This window comes from Mustela lutreola, chromosome 16 (genome assembly GCF_030435805.1).
Source record: "Mustela lutreola isolate mMusLut2 chromosome 16, mMusLut2.pri, whole genome shotgun sequence".
Lineage (NCBI taxonomy): Eukaryota > Metazoa > Chordata > Mammalia > Carnivora > Mustelidae > Mustela > Mustela lutreola.
Window position 1 is genome coordinate 296,227 of NC_081305.1, and position 20,564 is coordinate 316,790.

Genomic DNA, 20,564 nt, shown 5'->3' on the forward strand with positions numbered 1-20,564 from the left:
AGAAACCAGAGCTGTGGACATCAGCATGCCTGACCTCAATACATTAAAAAGCTTCGATCGTCAAGACAGTATGGTACTGGCACAAAAATAGACACATAGATTGATGGAATAGAGTAGAGAGCCCGGAAATAGACCCTCAACTCTGTGGTCAACTAATCTTTGACAAAGCAGTAAAGAATGTCCAATAGAAGATAGTTTCTTCAACATATGTTGTTGGGAAAATTGGACAGCCACGTGCAGAAAAATGACACTGGACCATCTCCTTATACCACACACTAAGACAAAATGGCTGAAAGACCTAAATGTGAGCCAGGAATTCATCAAAATCCTTGAGGAGAACGCAGGCTTCAACCTCTTTGACCTCAGCTGTAGCAAATTCTTGCTAGAAACATCGCCAGAATCAAGGGAAGCAAGGGCAAAATGAACAATTGGGATTTCGTCAAGATAAAAAGCTTTTCATGGGGTGCCTGGGTGGCTCAGTGGATTAAAGGCTCTGCCTTTGGCTTGGGTCGTGATCCCAGAGTCCTGGAATCGAGCTCCGCATCGGGCTCTCTGCTCAGCGGGGAGCCTGCCTTTTTGCCTACCTGTGATCTCTCTCTCAAATAAATAATATCTTAAAAAAAAAAAAAAGATAAAAAGCTTTTCCATAGCAAAAGAAAAGTCAACAAAACCAAAAGACAGCCAACAGAATGGGCGATTTTTGCAAATGACATATCAGATGAAGGGTTAGTATCTAAAATCTATAAAGAACTTAACCAAACTCAACACCCAAGGAACAAATAATCCAATGAAGAAATGGGCAGAGGACATGAACAGACATTTCTGCAAAGAAGACATCCAGACGGCCAACAGGCACATGAAAATGTGCTCAACATCACTCGGCATCAGGGAAATACAGTGGGACGCCACCTCATACCAGTCAGAATGACTACAATTAACCAGTCAGGAAAGGACAGGTGCTGGCGAGGACGCGGAGAAAGGGGGACCCTCCCGCACTGTTGGTGGGAACGCAAGCTGGTGCAGCCACTCTGGAAAACAGCATGGAGGTTTCTCGAAAACTTAAAAATAGAGCTCCCTTCCGACCCAGCAATCGCACTACTGGGTATTTACCACAAAGATACAAATGTAGCGATCCGAATGGTCTCCTGCACCGCAGTGTTTATAAGAGCATGTCCACAATAGCCAGACTACAGAAAGAGCCCGGATGTCCATTGACAGATGAATGGATAAAGATGTGGGGTATGTATATACAATGGAACATTATGCAGCCATCAAAAATCGAGATCTTGCCTTTTGCAATGATGTGAATGGAACTGGAGGCTGTTATGTTAAGCAAAATAAGTGAATCAGAGAAAGACAATTGTCAGATCATCCGATCTCATGGATATGTGAAATTTGAGAAGGCAGAGGATCACAGGCGAATCTAGAGAAAATGAAGCAATATGAAACCAGAGGGAGACAAACCATAAGAGACTCTTAACGTCAGGGAAAAAACAAACAAACTGAGGGCTGCTGGAGTGGAGGGGGTCGGAGAGGTGGGGCGGCTGGAGGATGGGCAGTGGAGATGGACATATGCGTGATGGTGAGCGCTGGGAACTGTGTAAGACTGATGAACCACAGACCTGTACCCCTGAAGCAAGACATTACGTATTTGAAAAAAAAAAATTTTTTTCTTTTATAAATAGGTGATCAGATTTCTTCATAAATTTATGCAATATATGTTGAGAGCTAGTAATCATCTTATATATACTACTTCTTAGCTTTGTCCTTTTTTTTTTTTTTTAAAGATTTTATTTATTTGACAGAGAACACAGGTAGGCAGAGAGAGAGAGAGAGAGAGGAGGAAGCAGGCTCCCCACTGAGCAGAGAGCCGATGCGGGACTCGATCCCAGGACCCTGAGACCATGACCCGAGCTGAAGGCAGAGGCTTAACCCACTGAGCCACCCAGGCGCCCCCTCTGCTTTTTTCTTTACATCTTATTCTTTTTTTAATATCCTGTCATAAAAAAAACAGTATGACAATGTTTCTTAAAATTCGGAGAAATGGAATAAATTGTCACTCATCCACAATCCTATGTCCCCACCCAGACTCCCTCACTCTGCTTCTGGTCCTTTTTCTTTACATTTTAATCTTTATGGCATGTTGTGTGTAAACCGTGTTTTTTCTTAAGTTAAACATTTTATGAATAAATTTCTGGTCCAATGATCAGTGGCCAGCAGTGTCTCCCCTCGTCTGGCGCCTCTGTCTGCCCTTCTCACCGACGAGCTGTGTCTAGGGCTGTGTCCTGTCGTCTCCCAGGTGCAGCCCCAGGGAGGACAGCGGACGCCGGCTGCGTGGAGGAGCCTCTGGGGCTGCTTGCGGCTGCGCTCAGAGAGTTCCGAGCTGCCGTGGCAGACCCTACACAGGGTGATGGTGAGGACCTGGCCGAGGGCGGGGCTGTCTGTGGCGGGTTTTTGCGGGCTGCGTGGGTGTCCTCCGGGGCCGGAGTTCGGTTCAGCCTGAGTGCGGCGCTGGTGGCTGCTGGACAGGGCGCGACCCTCGTTCAGGCTGTCATAGACCCTTAGCAGGGACGACCACTCTGCCGTTTGACATTCCAGCAGGACAGATGATGGGGAGGGAGAAAACTGGCATCCCGAGGCTCTGGGGTGTCTTTCTGAAGGGACTGACAAGCAGGGACACTAAGCACTAGGCCTCTGCTTCTGGGCGACGAGGTCCTAGAAAATGGCGAGGCACAAATGTTCGCTTGTGGAGGAAGAATATGACCGGTTCACACTACAGAGTGGCAGTCCATAAAATCAAATATTGATGTCTCATATCGAAGAGATTTTTGTTGGGAAAAATGCAGAATCTAAAGTAAATAGACCATATATTTACCCAGGAAGTATAGTAAGTTTTTATAGATCATAAACCATTGCATTCAAGCGAGGACAGAATGTTCAGTGGGAGTCTCCCAGAGGAAATATCCCCAATGCCAGCTTAGTGTCCCCACTCGCGGTGGCCCCCAGCGCCCTGGGTGTGTGGCCTTTCAGAGCTGCACTCCCATGATGTAGGGACACGGGTACGTGGAGGGCGGGGCGGGCCTGCCCCGCTTCAGCAGGATCCCGACAGGTCTGGTCAGCCTTGTTTCTAGCCGCACACTTGCCAGTTCCAGCGGTCCTGGTGGCCTGTTTGCTTCCCTGCCGCGCGCCTGGAGGCTGGCGGCGGGACGCGGAGCTCAGCAGGTGTAGCAGCGTGAGGGGTACTCGGAGAGTGCGTGCAAAGTCCAAGTCTCTGATGGTAAAGGAGCACGCGGACCCCTCAGAGAACCGGGCGAAAGTGTGCGGCCCCTGGCCCCGCTCTGTCCCATCTCGTGCCCGTCTCGTGTCGCGGTCCACCCCTGCTTCCTCGGGGACATGCACCCAGGATGGAGAGAGCCAGCCCCAGGTGCAGGCATGGTTGGGTGTCCGCGGCTGTCTGGCTCCTCTCACCGTGGCCTTCTTCGTCTGCAGTTCTTTCTGCTCACCTGGCACTGGTCTGCGAGCGGCTCAGCTCTGTCCTGGGCCCGGGCGAGGAGGACAGCAGCCTGGGGCTCTCACGGGTCCAGCTCAGCCTCCGGGCTCCACACCTGGAGCCGCGGGAACAGGAGGTGAGTGCGGGGTGTGGGTGCTGGGCCGTCGAGTGGGCCGGATCGGGAAACAAGACGTGGGGAGCTGGGCCTGCTCCGCCTGGGGGCAGCCCACCCCCGCCTCTGCGTATACAGACTCCTTTTAAATTTCTGCAGAACACACAGCAGGTGGTGTTTGCGGCCCCAAAGCCTAAAACTCTTGACTCTCTGGGCCTGGGGAGACGAGGTGTGCGACCCGTCCCCTCGTGCACCATCTCCGGGCCGGGACTATGGGCCACCTGCGCTGCCATCTGTCGGGATTCAGGAATGGGGTTCGGCCACCATCAGCGTGAGCATTTCCTCCGCAGATGTGCACCTGCTTTGCTGTGTCCAAGGCGTCAGCAGGCCGTCGGGCTCCCGCTCTCTCCAGGACTCTGTTTCTCGGTGACTGTCTCTCTGTCTCTGTCAGGTCGCGGATCTCCTGTTGACATCTTTCTGTCAGAACCTGATGGCGGCCTCCAGCTTCGCACCAGCAGACAGGTAGAGGCTGGTGCTTTTCCGGGGGGGGGGGGGCTGCGCACAGTGGCGGGGGGCTGAGACGGGTCTCCCCGGTGCAGTGAGCTCCTCCCAGTCTTCGTGATGAGGACGAGGAGCATGGCCGTCCGTCCCTAGGCTGGCTCTCACCCTGGGTCCTGCCTTCTGCCTTCGGTCCTGGTTGGGGGTCCCAGGTGGGTGGTGGGGCCGTGCTGACTTTGTTCGGGTGGAGGGTAAGCAGCACCACAGGGGAGCCCGCTGTTTGGGGAACAGCCCAGTTCTTTTTCGGGTCTCCTGTGTGTGACGGCTCACGCGGCAGACTCCACGGGAGGGCCATGCAGGGCCAGGACTGGCCAGACTGCTGCCTCACGGCCACCTCTGCAGGCAGGGTCCCTGGGCTGCACGCTTCGTGACAACTGTGTGTGGACACAGGCTCCTCCCGGTGATGCTCACTCGGCTCTGCCAGCTGCTCCGGCATCAGGTAGAGCCGCTGCCTCCCTCTGCCTCGGATGCGGGCTCTGCCCTGCTTCCTGGAGAAACACCATCTCCCATTTCAGGGCCCAAGCCTGAGCGCCTCCCACGTGCTGGGCTTGGCTGCCCTGGTCGTGCACCTGAGCGAGTCCAGGCCTGCGCTCCCAGACGTGCACGTGGTCCTTCCTGCCCCCGCCGAGAGCCTCCCTGTCCCAGAGTTCTTCGGTAGCCTCCTGCCGTTTGGAACTGCGGAGACCTCACTCTTCTGCCTGAAGTGAGCTGCTCCTCCCGCCCCTCTGCTCCCTAACCCTGACCGCCTCTCTGCTCTCCAGAGAGTAGCGCATTCTCATCAGATAAAACACACTCCATAGATAATCACCCTTTAATGTTTTGTACACATCTTTCCAGAGTCTTCTATTGTATTTCTGTGTATTTCCTTGTTTACAAACATGAGATCATGTTTGTAAACTGCCTTTTAAGACATCAACGATAGACTGTAGATACCTTTCCATGTTGTCAAGCCATCTTTGGGTCGAGGCGAGCATTACTGGGTTTTGTCTTGGGAGTGCCTGGCATCCAGTTGGACCCATCCTTCTGGCTGGGTTGCTGGGCTTCCCTGTGGCAAGTAGTTATTTCCTTGGGGTGAGTTCCTGCACCTGGAGTTGTCCAGTCCAAAAAAGTTCATCTGAAAGGGTTTCAAGACCCATCATTCTAGAAGTTGGTGCTAGCATATACCTCCACGGTTCCTTCAAAAGCCACTGTGGGCAAGATGCATTCCAGGACCTGGGGGGAACCGCATCCCCGCCCTTGTGTGTGGGGGGGGCGGTAGGTGCTGGGGAGAGGTGGGCTGGTGAAGGTGAGAGCGACTGCCCCCTCAGGGAGGGCAGGGGCGTGGTCCTGGGAGGCTGGACTTGGTCTCAGGGTGAGTAGATAGAGGGTCAGGGAAGAAGCCAGGAAGCTCCAGTGGGAGTTGTTTGCTGGGCCTGGGCCTGCGGTCCATGGACAGAACTGACAAAAGACATCAGGAATTAGAGTGGGGGAGACCTGCGCTGCAGTGGCTGCCTTGAGCCCTCCCCAGCGGGAGGCAGAGCCCTCTGCCTCTGAGGGGCTTTGGGCAACACAGAGTGCCCCCCAGCAGTCATTCGTGAAGGTGCCCTGGCCCCTTCCTTCCTCAGCACCTTCCTCCCTTCCCCTCGGCCCCAGGGTCAGTCTCTTGTCTCCCAACCCTTGATAACCCAACACTGGCAGGCAAAGTCTCCACGATAGGCCGAGTTTGAAATTGGGCCTGCTTCTGTCTGGTTCCACAGACTTCCTGCAGGAAGGAACAGTGACTGGGTGAGTGGAAACCCTTTCAGATGACAGGTCAGCAGCACTGTTAGCCCCATCTGACTTGATGGCTTTTGTCCCGCCATGACTCTTTACGTGCGGTAAAAGCAAGCCTGTACTTGAACAGTCTGACCGTTGCTGTGTTTTCTGGGTCTGTGCCTTCAGCGTAGACAGAGCTCAGACCAACAGGTGTAATGCGACCCGGTTCCCGAGGGCTCAGAGGAGCCGGCCTGGCTCGGAACCGAGACCAAGACTGCCCCTTGGGACATCTGGGTTAGAATGCAGTCTGTTTGGTTTTGTGAAATTCACACTACTGTTCTATTTCCTTATTTTGCATGCAGCACATTTGTACATTTTATGTTTTCTGTCTTCAGATTTTGTACAGCGGCAATTTCTTACTCTTTGTGTAAGTCTCCTTCTGTGTCGCAAGATACTTTGTTCAGCTGCTTATCTCCAGCCCTCCTGAAAAAGGTAGGTCTGTCCACATCCTTTTCTGCATTCGGTGCATCTCCAGTTTCATGCAGGTTTCTAGTGAAGGCCCAGCTCTCTGCTCTCTCCCCGCCCCCTCTCTGCACAGCTGTGCTCTCTTGTGCTTCGGACCGTGTCCTGGGAGCTGCCTCACCTGTCTGCTGGGGCTGAACACGGCCTTTCTCTTTTGCTCGCAGACTTAAGATGAAGGGGGCAAGTAAGATGACAAGGACCATGAATGTTCCTCCTTTTCTATTTTCCTTAAAGATCTTATTTATTTATTTGACAGAGAGAGATCACAAACAGGCCGAGGCAGGCAGAGAGAGAGGAGAAAGGCTCCCCGCTGAGCAGAGAGCCCGATGCGGGGCTCGATCCCAGGACCCTGGGATCATGACCTGAGCTGAAGGAAGAGGCTTAACCCACTGAGCCACCCAGGCGCCTCTGTCCCTCATTTTTCTAAAAAGAAAGACACTGGGGCGCCTGGGTGTCTCAGTGGGTTAAGCTGCTGCCTTCGGCTCAGGTCATGATCTCAGGGTCCTGGGATCGAGCCCCGCATCGGGCTCTCTGCTCAGCGGGAAGCCTGCTTCTCCCTCTCTCTCTCTGCCTCTCTGCCTACCTGTGATCTTTCTGTGAAATAAATAAATAAAATCTTAAAAAAAAAAAAGAAAAACATACACTGGTTTTTGTGAAATAGGTATACTAGAAGATAAGTATTCGTGGAAGGTATCTTTGTATTTAAACAAGAGTTCTGATTTTCTCAAAAGACCTCCCTCATCTGTTGAATGCTTGTGTTTATTACAAGACCAGAGAAACTTAGAGAATTTATTTCTTCTAGAGGGAGTTGAGCACGGGGGGCAGAGGAAGAGAGAACGTCTCCAGCAGACTCTGCACTGAGCACACAGCCTGATGTGGGACTTGATCTCTAACCCTAAGGCCATGACCTGAGGCAAAATCAAGAGTTGGATGCTTAACTGCCTGAGCCACCCAGGCATCCCAAAAGCAGAGAAATTTAAAGATGTGTACTAGAAACCTTGGGTGGCAAAAGTGAACTTGAAGTTAGAATGGAAACCAGCGCAACTCCTTTGGTGGAGTTTTAAGGAACATCTTATGAAGCAGAAATGCAGATCTCGGTTCCAGGCGTCCCATTAGAGTCCGTTGAGAAACCCTGGTCCTGCCCCTGAGTGGTGTCTGGGCACACTTGTGCTCTGGTCATTGGTGGTGAGGAACTTAGGCTCAGGTGCCTGCATTTTGAAGCCTGCAACAGAGAGTAGGAGGTGGCCCAGACAAGTAAGTTCCTGGTCCCACCTTGTGTGATTCTGAGGGGTGTCCCTATCTCTCCCCTGGTCGCCTCGAGCAGCCTGTGGCTCAGTGAACATCAAGAAAAGTCTGATCTCCTAGCGGCAGACATAAATGTACTCCCAGACAGTCTGGCGCTTCCCCACTAGGCATCCTCTTTCAGTGGAAACACCAGTGCCAGCAGCCGGCTGGGGAGAGCGCCGGCGGCAGCTGTGGGGTCGCGTCCGCCCCGCCACATGGGGGACAGTTTAGAACCTGCAATCCTGCCTCCAGGTGTTGCATCCCAGGAGACAGACAGACGTGCGCCAACATTTACAGACAGACAGGGCTGGTCACCGAAATTACATCCCTAGCTGAACACGGGGCCCAGAGCGTCCCGGGAGGCGTTAGCAAGGCCACTCCGGGTGTTCACAGGGTCTCCAAGCTGCCCTGCCGTGGGCACACAACCAGCTTATTGTGTCTCTTCAGTTCCAGTTCATTCTCTTCAGGCTGTTCTCAGAAGCCCGAGAACCCCCGTCTCAGGAGGACGCAGTCGACCTTCCCTGGAGGCTCCTGTGCCTGCCGTCCGCGGACTGGCAACGAGCCGCCCTCTGTCTGTGGAAACAGGGAGCCTTCCAGGAACTGTTGAAGGAGAAAGAAGTTCATGTAGGTCCCACTGCCCTTTTCCTGCTTTTCACCTCGTCCTAATGTACGGGGTTTTGTGGATAGATTTGGGGTGTCCTCAGGACACAGAGGGCCAGCCCGGCGCTGAAGCAGCACAGAGGCAGCTTTGCGGGAAAGCGCTGGGTGTTACTGCCAAGTCACACGGCCTCGTAAGAAGACTGAAAGGTCATTTCTACTCTGCCCGCTTCCCCTGGCACTAACGTTTTGCAGAAGGTCATAAGGGTGAATAAACATCTTGGAGCATAGCTGCCAGGCTCCGATTTGGGCTGGGCCTGCTCTGAGCCTGGTCACCAGGGGGCCTTGGCCTGCTCTAGCCAACAGGCTACGTTATTGGTCTGCTGCCCTTCCATAACCTTTCATTTGTTCCGTGCGTGTTCGCTTATTTCGGACTTTAGAGAAGAAACTCAATTGTTGTGTTGTATATTCAGTGCTTTTACCAGAGCAGGTGTGACAGCGTGTGTTTAGCACAAGCAAGGCGCTGGGAGCACTCTGCCCGCGGGCAGCGTAGCCAGTGTCTCCGAGGCCGCCGCCCCCTGCTCTCAGGTGATCATGGGTGTGGACACGTGCGTGTGTCCCTGAGCAGGGAGCTACTCTGTATCGCCAGCTCTGGTCCTGACAGGGGGTGTGCTGTGCGTGCATTTCTCGAGTGTGCTTTTTTTTTTTTTTTTTTTTTTTTTTTTTAAGATTTTATTTATTTATTTGACAGACAGAGATCACAAGCAGGCAGAGAGAGAGGAGGAAGCAGGCTCCCCGCAGAGCAGAGAGCCCGACGCGGGGCTCGATCCCAGGACCCCGGGATCATGACCCGAGCCGAAGGCAGAGGCCCCAACCCACTGAGCCACCCAGGCGCCCCTTTTTTTTTTTTTTTTTTTTTTTTTAAGATTTTATTTATTTATTTGACAGACAGAGATCACAAGCAGGCAGAGAGACAGGCAGAGAGAGGGGGGGAAGCAGGCTCCCTGCTGAGCAGAGAGCCCGATGCGGGGCTCGATCCCAGGACGCTGGGACCATGACCTGAGCTGAAGCCAGAGGCTTTCACCCACTGAGCCCCCCCCAGGCACCCCTGGAGGGTGCACTTTGACACGCAGTGTGAGGTTTTGAGATTAGTCCACGTTCATGCGCGGGATCGTTGCAAGAATTTCAGAGTGACACCTGTGCTACCGGGAGTGTTCACAGCGCGTCACGACATCAGGTTGTGCTGTGGTGACTTCGCCTCACTCACAACGCGGTCGTGGCGGTAGTGGTGTGCAGGAACTGAGTGCGGTTAACTGTTCAAAACCAGGCAGTGTGCTGGAGAATTCCATCTCAGAGTACGAGTGTGAGCGGCTGTCATGAGCCTCCTGTTCAGAGGTAGATGAAGCAATATCTGAGCTCTTCATCCAGGGCTCAGGGTCAGAGCCTCAGGCTGACCGCCAGGAACGGCAAGAGGACAGAGACCAGCGGAGGCTCCCAGTCCTGCCTCGGGGACGGCAGAGTGTCACCATGCCGGCTCGCGGCTTCCGCATCCCGTCCGCACTGTGGTGCTCATGTTGTCCTTTGCTCTCAGTTGACTTACAGGGACTGGTTACAGCTGGAGCTAGAAATTCAACCCGAGCTTGACTTTCTTTCGGCTACGGAAAGGTAAGTGTTGAAAGGCATCTGCCATGGGGTGCCGTGGGGGGCTCAGTCAATGAGACATTGGACTCTATTTCAGCTCGGGTCATGATCTTGAGCTCCTGGGACCAAGCTGGGTCAGGCTGCCTGCTCAGTGGGGAGTCTGCTTCTCCCTCTGCCCTGCCCTCCCCACCACCATGTGCAAGCATGCGCACTCTCAAAGAAATACAATCTTTAAAAGGGGGTAGGGGATCTGCCTTTCAAAACGCTGTAAGATTTTCTGCATTATCTTAAAGTCTAAGTCTTCTCATATCCTCAATGTTCAGTTAACATAACTGACAAGCACAGTTTCATTCATTTGTTCCTTCAAGAAACATGTACTGAGTTCCTCCTGTTTGTCAGATACTTCTAGAATGTTCTTGAACATGGGGTGTGTTGTGACGAGACAGGCCTGCCCTTAGGGCACCTTCATGCAGACGGGCACAGGGCAGTGCACTTCTGCCCTGACACCCCAGACTGGGCACTCCTGCCAGCAGCTGCACACACGCGTACCCCAAGTGGGCCTGGGGCCAAGCAGGCAGACAGTGAAAATGGATCGGGACCCCAGACAAGGCTCTGAGAACGGGTCCCAGCGAGGGCATGGCAGGGGCAGCAAATGTGCTTCCGCTGGGAGGGAGTGGAGCAGGGAAGGCTGAGCAGTGAGGAGCCGCAGTGGAGTCCTGGTTGTCCGGGGCCCTGCTGCCGGGGCTGGGAGTGTTCTCGGCCGGCCGGCCGGCATCCACCTCACCCATGGGACGAACACGATGGCCGGCAGAAGGCTGGTCAGCACTGCCAGCAGCGCCGGCCCTGAGTGTGTGGCAGGAGGAGCAGGTAAATCGAGGCCCGAGCTCCTGTGGGTCCCAGGGCCAAGTCTGCAGACCACAGGGAGGAGAAATGTGCTGTTCTGAGTGTGAGAGTGGGGTGCTGACAAGCCCCTGGGTGTGGGGGTCCTGCGGTCAGGGAGGGAAACGTGCTGGGGCTATTGCGGAGTTGGTGGGCATAGGAGCTCCCGGGGGCCAGCCAAGGGCAGGGTTCAACATGAGCCGCCCTGAGCCACTGTACCTTTGTGGTCAGAGTCAGGTCATGTGCAGGGGCTGCTGTCTCGTGGTGTCAGGTTCTAGGAGGAGAGGAGAGAGAAAGTCAGAACCGTGCTGAGAATAACTGCTTGTCCCGCAAGACGGAGGTCCGCTTGCTGCTCAGGTCTGTGCCCAGCCACCTGAGTGCTCTGGGCATGGGTTTGTCGGTCTTGGGTCTCCCCCCTTCCCTCCCCCTCCTCCGTTTTGCTAGAAGCATGTGCATTGTCTAGTGTGAGGACCCATGGTAAGCACTGCTTACCCCCAGATCACTATGTTGGAGCTGGGCATAGGCCTTTCCTTTTTTAATTCTACAAGTAGCACAAATCTATTTCTCAACGGTTCCTTGCCCATTCATGGGCCTATGGAAACGTCTTACTTGGGTTCAGCTCATTCTGCAGAAATGGACGGTCAGTGGTTCCCTGGCTGAGGCTTTCAGTCGGTACATCCTCAGGACCTTTTCTGTGAGCACCTGCAGAGCCTGGTCCAGATCCGGGCACCTTTGCTGGCAGACCCTGGGATAATGACCCGAGGGGGATGGCCCCCGAGGGGGGTCTTGACTGTGGTCGGGGGTAGCCCCAGTCCCTCAGATCTAACCCCCTGCTGTTGTTAGGCCCCGGCTCTGGGCTCGCCTTTCGGCCACAGGAAGCTCTAGTTTGCAGCCTTTCTCCACGCAGATGTTGGCGTTCGCTGTTGCAGGTGGGACTTCCAGCAGTGGGCGATCCGCGAGCACTTCCTGCCCGCGCCGGCTGCTGCGGGGGGCTGCGATGGGGAGCTGCAGACCGCGTGCGCGGTTCTTGTCGATGTGCTGATAGACTTCTGCCACAGGTGAGGAATTCTGATGCCAAAAAGCATCACACTTTTTTAATTTCGGTAGTTATAAGAATGCATTTTTATTTCTCTCCGTCTACATTGTGTTCTACAAAGCACAGTCGAACACATCCTGATGGCAAGGCTGAGTCTGTTTGAAGTGAAGGTCAGTTTTCCGAATCCATTTTCTTTGTGTGTAGATTTGCTAGTGGCAATGACTTGTCTTTCTGCTCTGGCACCAGCCACCCAGGCGCCCCGAATTTTTTTTTTTTATTTAAAGATTTTATTTAATTATTTGACAGACAGAGATCACAAGTAGGCAGAGAGGCAGGCAGAGAGAGAGAGGAGGAAGCAGGCTCCCTGCTGAGCAGAGAGTCCGATGCGGGACTCGATCCCAGAACCCTGAGATCGTGACCGGGGCCGAAGGCAGCGGTTTAACCCACTGAGCCACCCAGGCGCCCCTCAATTGGTATTTTTAAAAAATTTGTATATAATGTATTATTTGTTTCAGGGGTACAGGTCTGTGATTGATCAGTCTGCTATGTCAGATCTTAACCTTTTTTAGGAACTACCAGACTGTTTTCCAAAACTGTACCATCTTACATTCCCACCAACAGTATCAGAGGGTTCCAATTTCTCCACATTATCACCAACATAGTTAATGTTACCTTTCGATAAATACCTGTTCTAATGGATACGCAGCGGTATATTTCATTATGGTTTTTCTTTGTTTTTCTCTGGTGGCTAATGATATCGAGCATCTTTTCATTAGCTTGAGTTTGTGTATCTTCTTTGAGAAATGTCACATCCTTGCTCATTTTAAAAGTTCTCTCTGTATTCTGGATACCAGATCCTTATCCGATACGAGACGCAGATACGGTCTCTCATTTTAGTAGCATCTTTTCACTCCTTCCCTTGTTGGGAGTCCTTTGATGCACAGAAGTGTTAAATTTTGATGAAGTCCAGATTATTTTTAGGTTTAGCTCTTATTTTAGGTCTTTGGTCCATTTGATTTAATTTTCTGGAATAAGTTAAGGATCCACCGTTAGTCTTTTGCATATGGACATCCAGTTGTCCCAGCAGGTTTTGTTAAAGACACTGGTCTTGGCACCCTTGCTTTGAATCAGTTAACCACACCTATGAAAGTTTATTTCTGGACTCTCTATTGACTTTGGTGGATACACCCTTTTTTTAAAATACAATTTTATTTATTTGTGATGGATACATCTCTTCTTATGCCAGTATCACAATGTATCAATTCTGTAGATTTGTAGGAAGTTTTAAATTGGGAATGTGGGTCTTCCAACTTCCTTTTTTCCCCCAAAGGTTATTTTGGGAATTCTGGGTCCTCTGTAATCCACACATGATCTTAGCCAAAAGGCCGAGAAGCGATCGTCCTTTGTAATTCCAAATTGATCTTCCAGATCAATTTGCCAGTTTCAACATAACCAGCTGGGATTCTGATAGGGATTGCATTGTATCTGTACGTAATTATGGGCAGTTATTATTCTAACGACACTGATTCTTCCTGTCCAGGAACATGGGATATCTTTCAATTTATTTAGGTCTTCTATAATTTTCTCAACATTTTAGAGTTTTCATCGTACAAGTCTTGCACCTCCTTGGTTACATTTATCCTTAGGTATTCTAACACCACTGTAGATGGAATTATCTTAATTCCATTCTTGGATTATTCATGGATATACAGAAATACAACTGATTTTTGTATATTTATTTGCTTTAATAGGTTTTTATTGCAAATTCTTTAAGATGCCCATCTTAAGACGGGTCATCTGTGAATGGAGATAGTTTAACTTTTTCCTTTCCAATCTGGTTGCCTTTCATTTCTTTTTCTGGCTGAACTGTCCCAGCTAGAACTTCCAGTGGTATTGATGTAAGCGATGAAAGAGAACTTTGTCTTACTTCTGATTTTATTTATTTATTTGACAGAAACCTCTCATCATTAAGAACAACACGAGCTGTGGCTTTTTCATAGATGGCCTTCATCAGGTTGAGGAAGTTCATTTCTGCTGCTAGTTTGTTGAGTGTTATTTTATCATGAAAGGGAATTGAATTTTGTCTAATGTTTTATCTGTGCCTATAGAGATGTTCACATGGTTTTTCTTTATTCTATTGATAGGATTTCAGGGTGTTGAACCAACCTCCTATTCTTAGGATAAATCCCACTTGGTTATGGCACACAATTGTTTTTAGATGTCACTAGATTGGGGTTGCTCGTATTTTGTTGTAGGTTTATTGTTTGTTGTTGATGACTGTGGGTATCACGTGGTCCCCTGGGACCTCCTGGCCCTGTGACCACAGGCCTCTGGAGGTAGGAGAAGTCGGAAAGCCTGTACATCAGGAGACCCTTACAAGACTTTGATCATGTTTTTGTTTCAGTTTGAGAACTTACAATTGCTCAGAGAATTCTGATTTGGTTCTCGGTAGCGGCACAGGAAATCGAGATATTTTTTCCAGATTGCAGGTGAGTTAAAAGATGAAAACTCAGTGTGTTTCACTGCATCTGTCATCTGCTGTCTTTTCATGGTCATCTGCTATTAAGGTACTTATTATGAATGTCTTAAGGCAACCCAGCCGAATGAAAACTAACGTCACACATATAACAGGTCAGACCCAGAGTGACAGTGTGCTCGCTTCACCCGTGAATATCCCAAAAATACAGAAACAAAATCAGTGGTGTCAGAACCGTCTCCAGGCTTAGGAATATTTAAAATTTGAAAATCGACGAAACTGAGAAGATGCCAACTTTGGTAGGAAAGGGGTTGCTGTCCACTCCTAACTGCTCCATTTGAATGTCGGGCTCTGAGAAAGGACATAAAAACCCCCAGCAGGTGAAGGAGCAGTTGAGAGACTATCCTTTCACGGGGTCCCCCGGCACCACCCCAGGCTGGGGGGCTCTTTTCACCAAAGCAGCTGTACATTGGAGGGTGTGGAAATGAGGCTCTTGTTTTGAAGTCAAAGTGCAGTTTGCCTCAGGTCTGGGGCATGTCTGGACAATAAAAAGTTGGACCCAGAGACTCTGGGGTCAAAGTGCAAACCACAGCCTCCTCTGCCCTCCGTGTCCACGGTGTGCACTGGCAGTCTGCCTCTGGAAGTCCGTGTATGGCTCCGTGTTGACAGGATCCTATGGTGGATTTCACGCTTCCTGTGGGTATTTTCTGCTGCTCTTCGGGTGCTTGAATTGAGAAACTGGGAGGGGCAGAAACCCTGGAGCAGGTGGCCTGGACACTGGGAAATCTTACCTGCAAATGAATAAAACATCCCACAAAGCAGAGATCCCAGCCCTCCAAGCTTTCGTCTTGACCTCTTATCCTCCACATCTGGCCTGACGGGCTTGTGGTAGGAGGAGCGAGTGGGGAGGGAAAGCGGACTGTGTAATGGGCTTAGGTCACACGTGGCACGGACAGTGCTTGGCTTACCTGGTCTCCGCATGTGGACGTGTGGCAACACTGCACACCCGTGTATGTAGCAGGCATTGTACTGAGTGTGGTACTGAGCCTGGTGTGTACGCGCGACACCTGTGCGTTCACAGTAGAAGAGTGAACGATCAACGGTAGGATGTTAGCCCTAGGAGGCTCTGGCCAACGTGTTCACTGGGCTGTTCTTATTGTTGCAAATTTTCAATGATTTCCAAGTAAAAAGGCTCGTCTCAGTAATTCCTAGCTCCTCTGGGGGAGACCTCTCTCTCTCGAGCCCACTCGGCCCCATTTCACCGTCCTGACTGGGGCCGGCGGCCCTGAGAACTTTGTGCCTTCACATTTGGACACAATCACCTGGAACCAGCGATAAAAGTACCAACGTTCTGGTCTTGGTTTTGCAGGAGATGGCTGCTGACCTGGAACAGGCCCCAGCAGCGTCCCAGAGCAGCTGTCCTTCGCAGGGGCACTTCCTTTTCAGAGTGTTCCGCACCCGGCTCCAGGCTCTGGCAGGCGGCTGGGATGTGGCCGCCCGCCTTCAGAGACAGCGGGAGCTACTTGTGTACAAATGGTAACACAGCGCACCACGTGGAGAGTCTGTCTTTACACTGAGCTTTCTCTTCTCTTGGTCTTGTGCCCTGTCCCCAGCCTGCAACAGCATTTTCTCATTGGGGTTCCCATGGAGAGCAGGGTCTGAAGCTTTGGATTAAAGCCTTCCCCTTCAGACCCAGGAGCTGCTTTGAACGATGAAGCTCAAATAATGCATATCAAAATAGGGAAAACCATGTGTGCGTACAGATACTCACTGTAGCTGTCCTTATGAGCGGGAGATCACGAAGTCCCCCAGTTCTCGGGAGTGGCTTTGTTAAGACTGAGGTGCCTCCTTTCACGTGGCTGTTGTGCCACTTAAGAGTGGCTCTTGGGGTTAAGACGTGAAGGCTGGCAGTGGACCCCGCAGGGCCCAGGTGCTCAGCACAGCCCCAGAGGGGGACTCTGGTTCCCGGAGCGAGTAGGCAGGGCCGGTACCGATCCGAGCCTGAGCTCTCGAAGAGTGAAGTTAGTGGGCTGTGCCATCACCGCTGACACACTCTTCCCTGCAAGGATCCTCCTCGGTCTGCCCCCATCGGTTCTCGTCGGCAGCCCCCAGGCCAAACAGCCAGCCGCCCCTGACTGCACGGAGTTCTTCTGGTTGGCCAACTCTGAGCTGGTAGGTGCAGGCAAGCAACCTTGGGTTGCAGGGACGGGGGGTGATCTGGTTCTTGGAAGATTCGCGAATGTGGCTGCGGTCACTTGGAGCCAGCTGCTTCAGTGTGTGCAGGCCATGTGGGACTGCTGTGGGCAAGAATGGGGGTACCACTCTGGAAGCCGAGACAGTTGGGGCTGACGTGTGCCCAGCCCTCCTCCCACAGCTAGAACTGGGGCCAGCCAGTCGTAGAGACCAGCTTCGGCTCCTCCGAAGCTTCAGTGCCTTCCTAGAGCTTTGCTGCAAGTTCAGCCGTCAACATCCGTAAAATCTTGCAGACCAGGCACCTCCATCTCTTTCCAGTTTGGACATTTCAGGTGTACAAAGGCCAGTGGTGCCGAAAGAACTGCAGTTCCCACCAGTTGGCCCTGCTTCCTTCCGCGGTACACTCTGTTCCGTGTCAGGTGCTCCGAGGTCTCACCCAGAAAGACTGAAGCCTGCATGCGTCCAGTCAGAGCCAGTGAGGTCCCCAGGAATCAGCACATTCTACATATTTCAGAACAACTTCCACTCCTGAAGATGTTTCCTAGTTTTTAAAAATACACAGATAAAACTAAAAATTGAACTAAGGCTCCATTCAGTGACACAGTTTTAAAAGGTGACTCAGAAAGCAGCGGAGTTGAGACTAGGTATTCCTTAGGTCCTTAGCAAAGGAAGTTTCCCTTGAAGTTGTCAGAAGGGCCTGTGAAGGCCAGCGGAGCAGAGAAGCCGGAGATGGGGAGGCAAGGTGCCATCCCGGCGACAGGGCCAGCAGGGAGTGTGGCACTGGCCTTCTGGCCTGTGCTGGGGCCGGAAGCTGGCAGGCCGGGGCCATCTCCATGTGGCTAGGCAGTGAGACGCTGAGTTCTGGGCCAGCCTTGCAGGCGGACCCAAAGCCGGACCTCCGAGGTCAGTAGTGGCGCCGTGAGCACAGCCAAAGCCTCTCCGCACACGCTGCCCCCACCCCCACCACCAGCCCCCTTGGGTGCTCTCTCACTGGCCCGTGCTCTTTTGCAGAGAAACTTCTGCTCTCACGGAACTGCCCTGACCCACGACATCACCGTCCACTTCTTCAGGGTAATTCTGTTGCCCTCTGTGCCTACCACATCTCTCGCTGAGACCTCTTGGGCTGGATCCTCATAGCCAGTGGTGCTTTGAGGCCGTGGCGCCTTTCTGGGGGTGGGGCACACGTGCAGACCACTGACTTCTGGCATGTTCTCTTCTGCAGGGGCTCTTCAATGCCTGTTCACAAAGCAGAAGCCCCGCCCTGACCGCAGACCTGATCCTGAGCGCATGCCAGACTGAGTGCCCCATAGTCCTGACCTCTGCTCTGGTAGGTGCAGCCACCTTCTCGGGGTGTGCCCAGGCCTGGCACAGGGTCTGGGGGCCCGGGGCAGCATCCCGATTCTTGTCATTCAGGAGCAGATGCATGAGGAGGAATAGGGAGTAATTGGACCCATGGGCAGGGAGGAAGACGGGCTTCCCTGCTGGAACGTGTCGGGGTGTTGCTTTGCTCTGGTTCTGTGTTGGCTGGTGATGAACCCTAATTTCCTGAGCTCCCCGACTTGGGCTCCGCCCGTTGTCTTGACAGAGTCCTCTCAAGACTTGAGAAGAGAGATGGCCCAGGCCCCTGCCAGCCTGGCCCTCACATGGGTGTGGGGCTCCTGGTGGGGGGCGGGGTTCTTCGCTGGCTTTCCTGGAGTCCTGACCCCACACAGCTCTCCTGGCAGCCTTGGGACTTGAGCTGCCATGCCCCGAGTGGTTTGGCTTCGCACACAGTCTGCGGCCCGTGTGGGTGGCTGCTGTGTACAACAGCAGCTCTCCGTGGGGACGCGGGCGTCCTCCACAGAGGAGGGCGACCTCGCTCGCAGAACTGCCTTGAACCTGGGATGGAGAATGTGAGGCCGTCCTAAAAGGTCGGAGGCACTGGGTGACTGTGAGCTGTGCTGCCGGTGTCAGGCACATCTTCGCTGGTCACTCGGGTGTAGGGACTGAAAAGGGGTCCAAGTAGAGCCTCCCCTGATCTGCTGACCAGTGATCTTTCTCTTCTGGAAGTTGTGGTGGCCACGCCTGGAGCCTGACCTTCGCAGCCGGTGGAGGAGCTGCTTCCAGGGCCCGCTGCCCCAGGAGCTGCAGAGACTGGGGGAGGCCCGGCAGTTCGGCAGGAGGTGTGTGGAACATTCTTTAGGACCTGCTACAGGTTACCTCCAGGAATGCCTTGGGCTGCTGGGCAGGAGCCCCACGGAAGGGAAGGAACAGACCTGACCTAGCAGGTCCCTGCCCAGCTTTCCGCCCCACCTGCCTCTCTCCTGGCTCCAGGCCTGGCAGTGCCAGCGTCCCACGGACATGGGAGGCAGGTCCCGGCCTGCCCAGCTGACAGTCTCCGGCATGGGAGGGCTTGGGAGAGGGCTGTGGTCCCGTCTGGCCTCCTCTATCCCTGCGTCCTGCGGCAGCGTCCAGAGCACTTGAACTCCCAGAAAACAAGAAACGCCCCATTCCCACATTAATATGCCACTAATCTGGGGCCGCCTTTTTAACCTGCTGGGGCACCTGCACGTCACACTGCGGTCACAGCAGGGGCTGAGGAGCAGCACTGGACCCAGAAGCCAGGGCGTGGTGGGCAGTTTTATACCCACCATGGGGAGAGCTCTATGACCCACAACCTTGCAAATCTTGGGCAGTCAGGACCCGGTGTCCTGGTCAGGCCCTACCCACCCCCTCCTCAGGTCCAGGTTAGGGCAACTGGGGACTGGACCCAGTCAGTGGTCTCTGGGGCCCTGTGCCGAGCCAGGGGTGGTTCTGCAGACTCTAAGCCCCCACCCCACCCCGCTGTCCCACCTTGAAGGTAAGCAGGGCTGGTAGCTTTCTGCCGGGACATGGCTGTGAGGTTCCTGTGGTGACCCGTACCTGTCTCCTAGCTGCCTCTCCGCCGACTCGGCACGCCCCCCACCGGGCCCGGCCTGGCTCTCCGCTGCGGCGCTACACTTTGCAATCCAGCAAGCCGGCAAGGGCAGCCTCAGGAGCCAGCTCGAGAAGCTGGACCGCCAGAGAGAGGAGGCAAGAGATGAATTCTTTCACTTCCGCGGCAGCTTTGTCGTTCGTCAGTGTTCCAGTCAGCGGTTTCTCGGGGCTCATCTAACGAATGGGCTTTCCAAGGACGTTAGTATGGCATTCTTGTGACTTCTGAGGAAGTGAGGTTTACCGTGTTTATAGATTAACTAACATCTGACTGTCAAGTTTACTGACGGGACGAGCACCTTGCATGTTGCCCTTCTGCAGATCAGTGGGACCTTCCTGGTTTCCGTTCCCCCAGCCTTACCTCCCTCATCTCTCCCCAAACCAAACCGTCTGTAAACCGGAAAGTCATCTGTCAGCTCAGGACATACAGGCCTGCCTGAGGTTTTTGGTAATTTACTGTAAAAAAGTTGTTGCAAAGTAATTTCAGTGGCCTCAAGCCTCTGAGGCCTGTGTGTGCGCAAAGGGAGTGGGGGTGTCCAGAGTGACCCCAGCCAGCTTGGGTGCGCTCCAGGGGTTGGGAAGAGGGGGACCCCCGGCGGGGGAGAGACTTTTGCATGTACCTCTAGGGGGTTCATAAACGCCCTTCTAAGGCCAGGAGCCCGGCGGCGGGGCGCGGGGGAGCCCGCCTTCGGCCGCGGCACAGCTCTTCCTGCGGCCGTGCTAACAAGCGGTGTTAAAGGCACACATAAGAGGATGCAGTCTCTAAGAATTTATTCTCAAATTACCCTTTAAAAGGTTTTTTAAATTAAAAAAAAATTTTAAAGTTTTTTTTAATATAATTTTCCTTCCCGAGAAGATCTACTTAAGGAAAAATTTCTGCCCTGTGCCTATAAACGTTTAGTCAAAGAACGTGTCCGCATCCGCTACTTAGAGTCACTTGAGGGTGCAGCCTGGCTGGCTCTATGTTCTGAGGGCGCGGGTTCTATCGGCAGCTGCTGCTCGCCCTGTTCTTCTTCTCCTTAATGGGCCTGCTTTCGTCACACCTGACCCCACACTCAAGACATCAGGTAAGGGGACTCTCCCAGCCCTA

The 20,564-nt window shown here is 53.0% G+C and overlaps 1 protein-coding gene and 1 long non-coding RNA gene across 12 annotated transcripts in view; one reads left to right on the forward strand and one right to left on the reverse strand.

The window, feature by feature from the left end:
- The window catches only part of FANCA (FA complementation group A), a 60,588-nt gene that overhangs the window by 38,148 nt on the left and 1,876 nt on the right, over positions 1-20,564 (forward strand). For 10 of the 11 annotated variants that reach the window (XR_009348872.1, XR_009348874.1, XR_009348873.1 and 7 more), the window contains 17 exons: positions 2,300-2,413; positions 3,490-3,626; positions 4,054-4,124; positions 4,503-4,599; positions 4,676-4,863; positions 6,290-6,386; positions 8,148-8,324; positions 9,889-9,962; positions 11,747-11,875; positions 14,258-14,342; positions 15,699-15,865; positions 16,396-16,501; positions 17,534-17,593; positions 17,745-17,849; positions 18,572-18,684; positions 19,435-19,573; positions 20,467-20,541. Coding sequence is in view for 7 of the 11 variants with exons in the window: in XM_059153149.1 (XP_059009132.1) it covers positions 2,300-2,413; positions 3,490-3,626; positions 4,054-4,124; positions 4,503-4,599; positions 4,676-4,863; positions 6,290-6,386; positions 8,148-8,324; positions 9,889-9,962; positions 11,747-11,875; positions 14,258-14,342; positions 15,699-15,865; positions 16,396-16,501; positions 17,534-17,593; positions 17,745-17,849; positions 18,572-18,684; positions 19,435-19,573; positions 20,467-20,541 (1,934 nt within the window). In the remaining 4 variants the exon portion in view is untranslated. Of the gene's footprint in view, positions 1-2,299; positions 2,414-3,489; positions 3,627-4,053; positions 4,125-4,502; positions 4,600-4,675; positions 4,864-6,289; positions 6,387-8,147; positions 8,325-9,888; positions 9,963-11,746; positions 11,876-14,257; positions 14,343-15,698; positions 15,866-16,395; positions 16,502-17,533; positions 17,594-17,744; positions 17,850-18,571; positions 18,685-19,434; positions 19,574-19,795; positions 19,923-20,466; positions 20,543-20,564 lie in introns of those variants that run through there. The other variant, XR_009348875.1, reaches the window with a different exon arrangement.
- LOC131818567 (uncharacterized) lies at positions 9,245-11,747 on the reverse strand. The gene is made up of 2 exons (XR_009348879.1): positions 11,037-11,747; positions 9,245-10,846 (listed from the first exon to the last, which is right to left on the reverse strand). It is a non-coding gene; the product is annotated as an uncharacterized LOC131818567 (long non-coding RNA).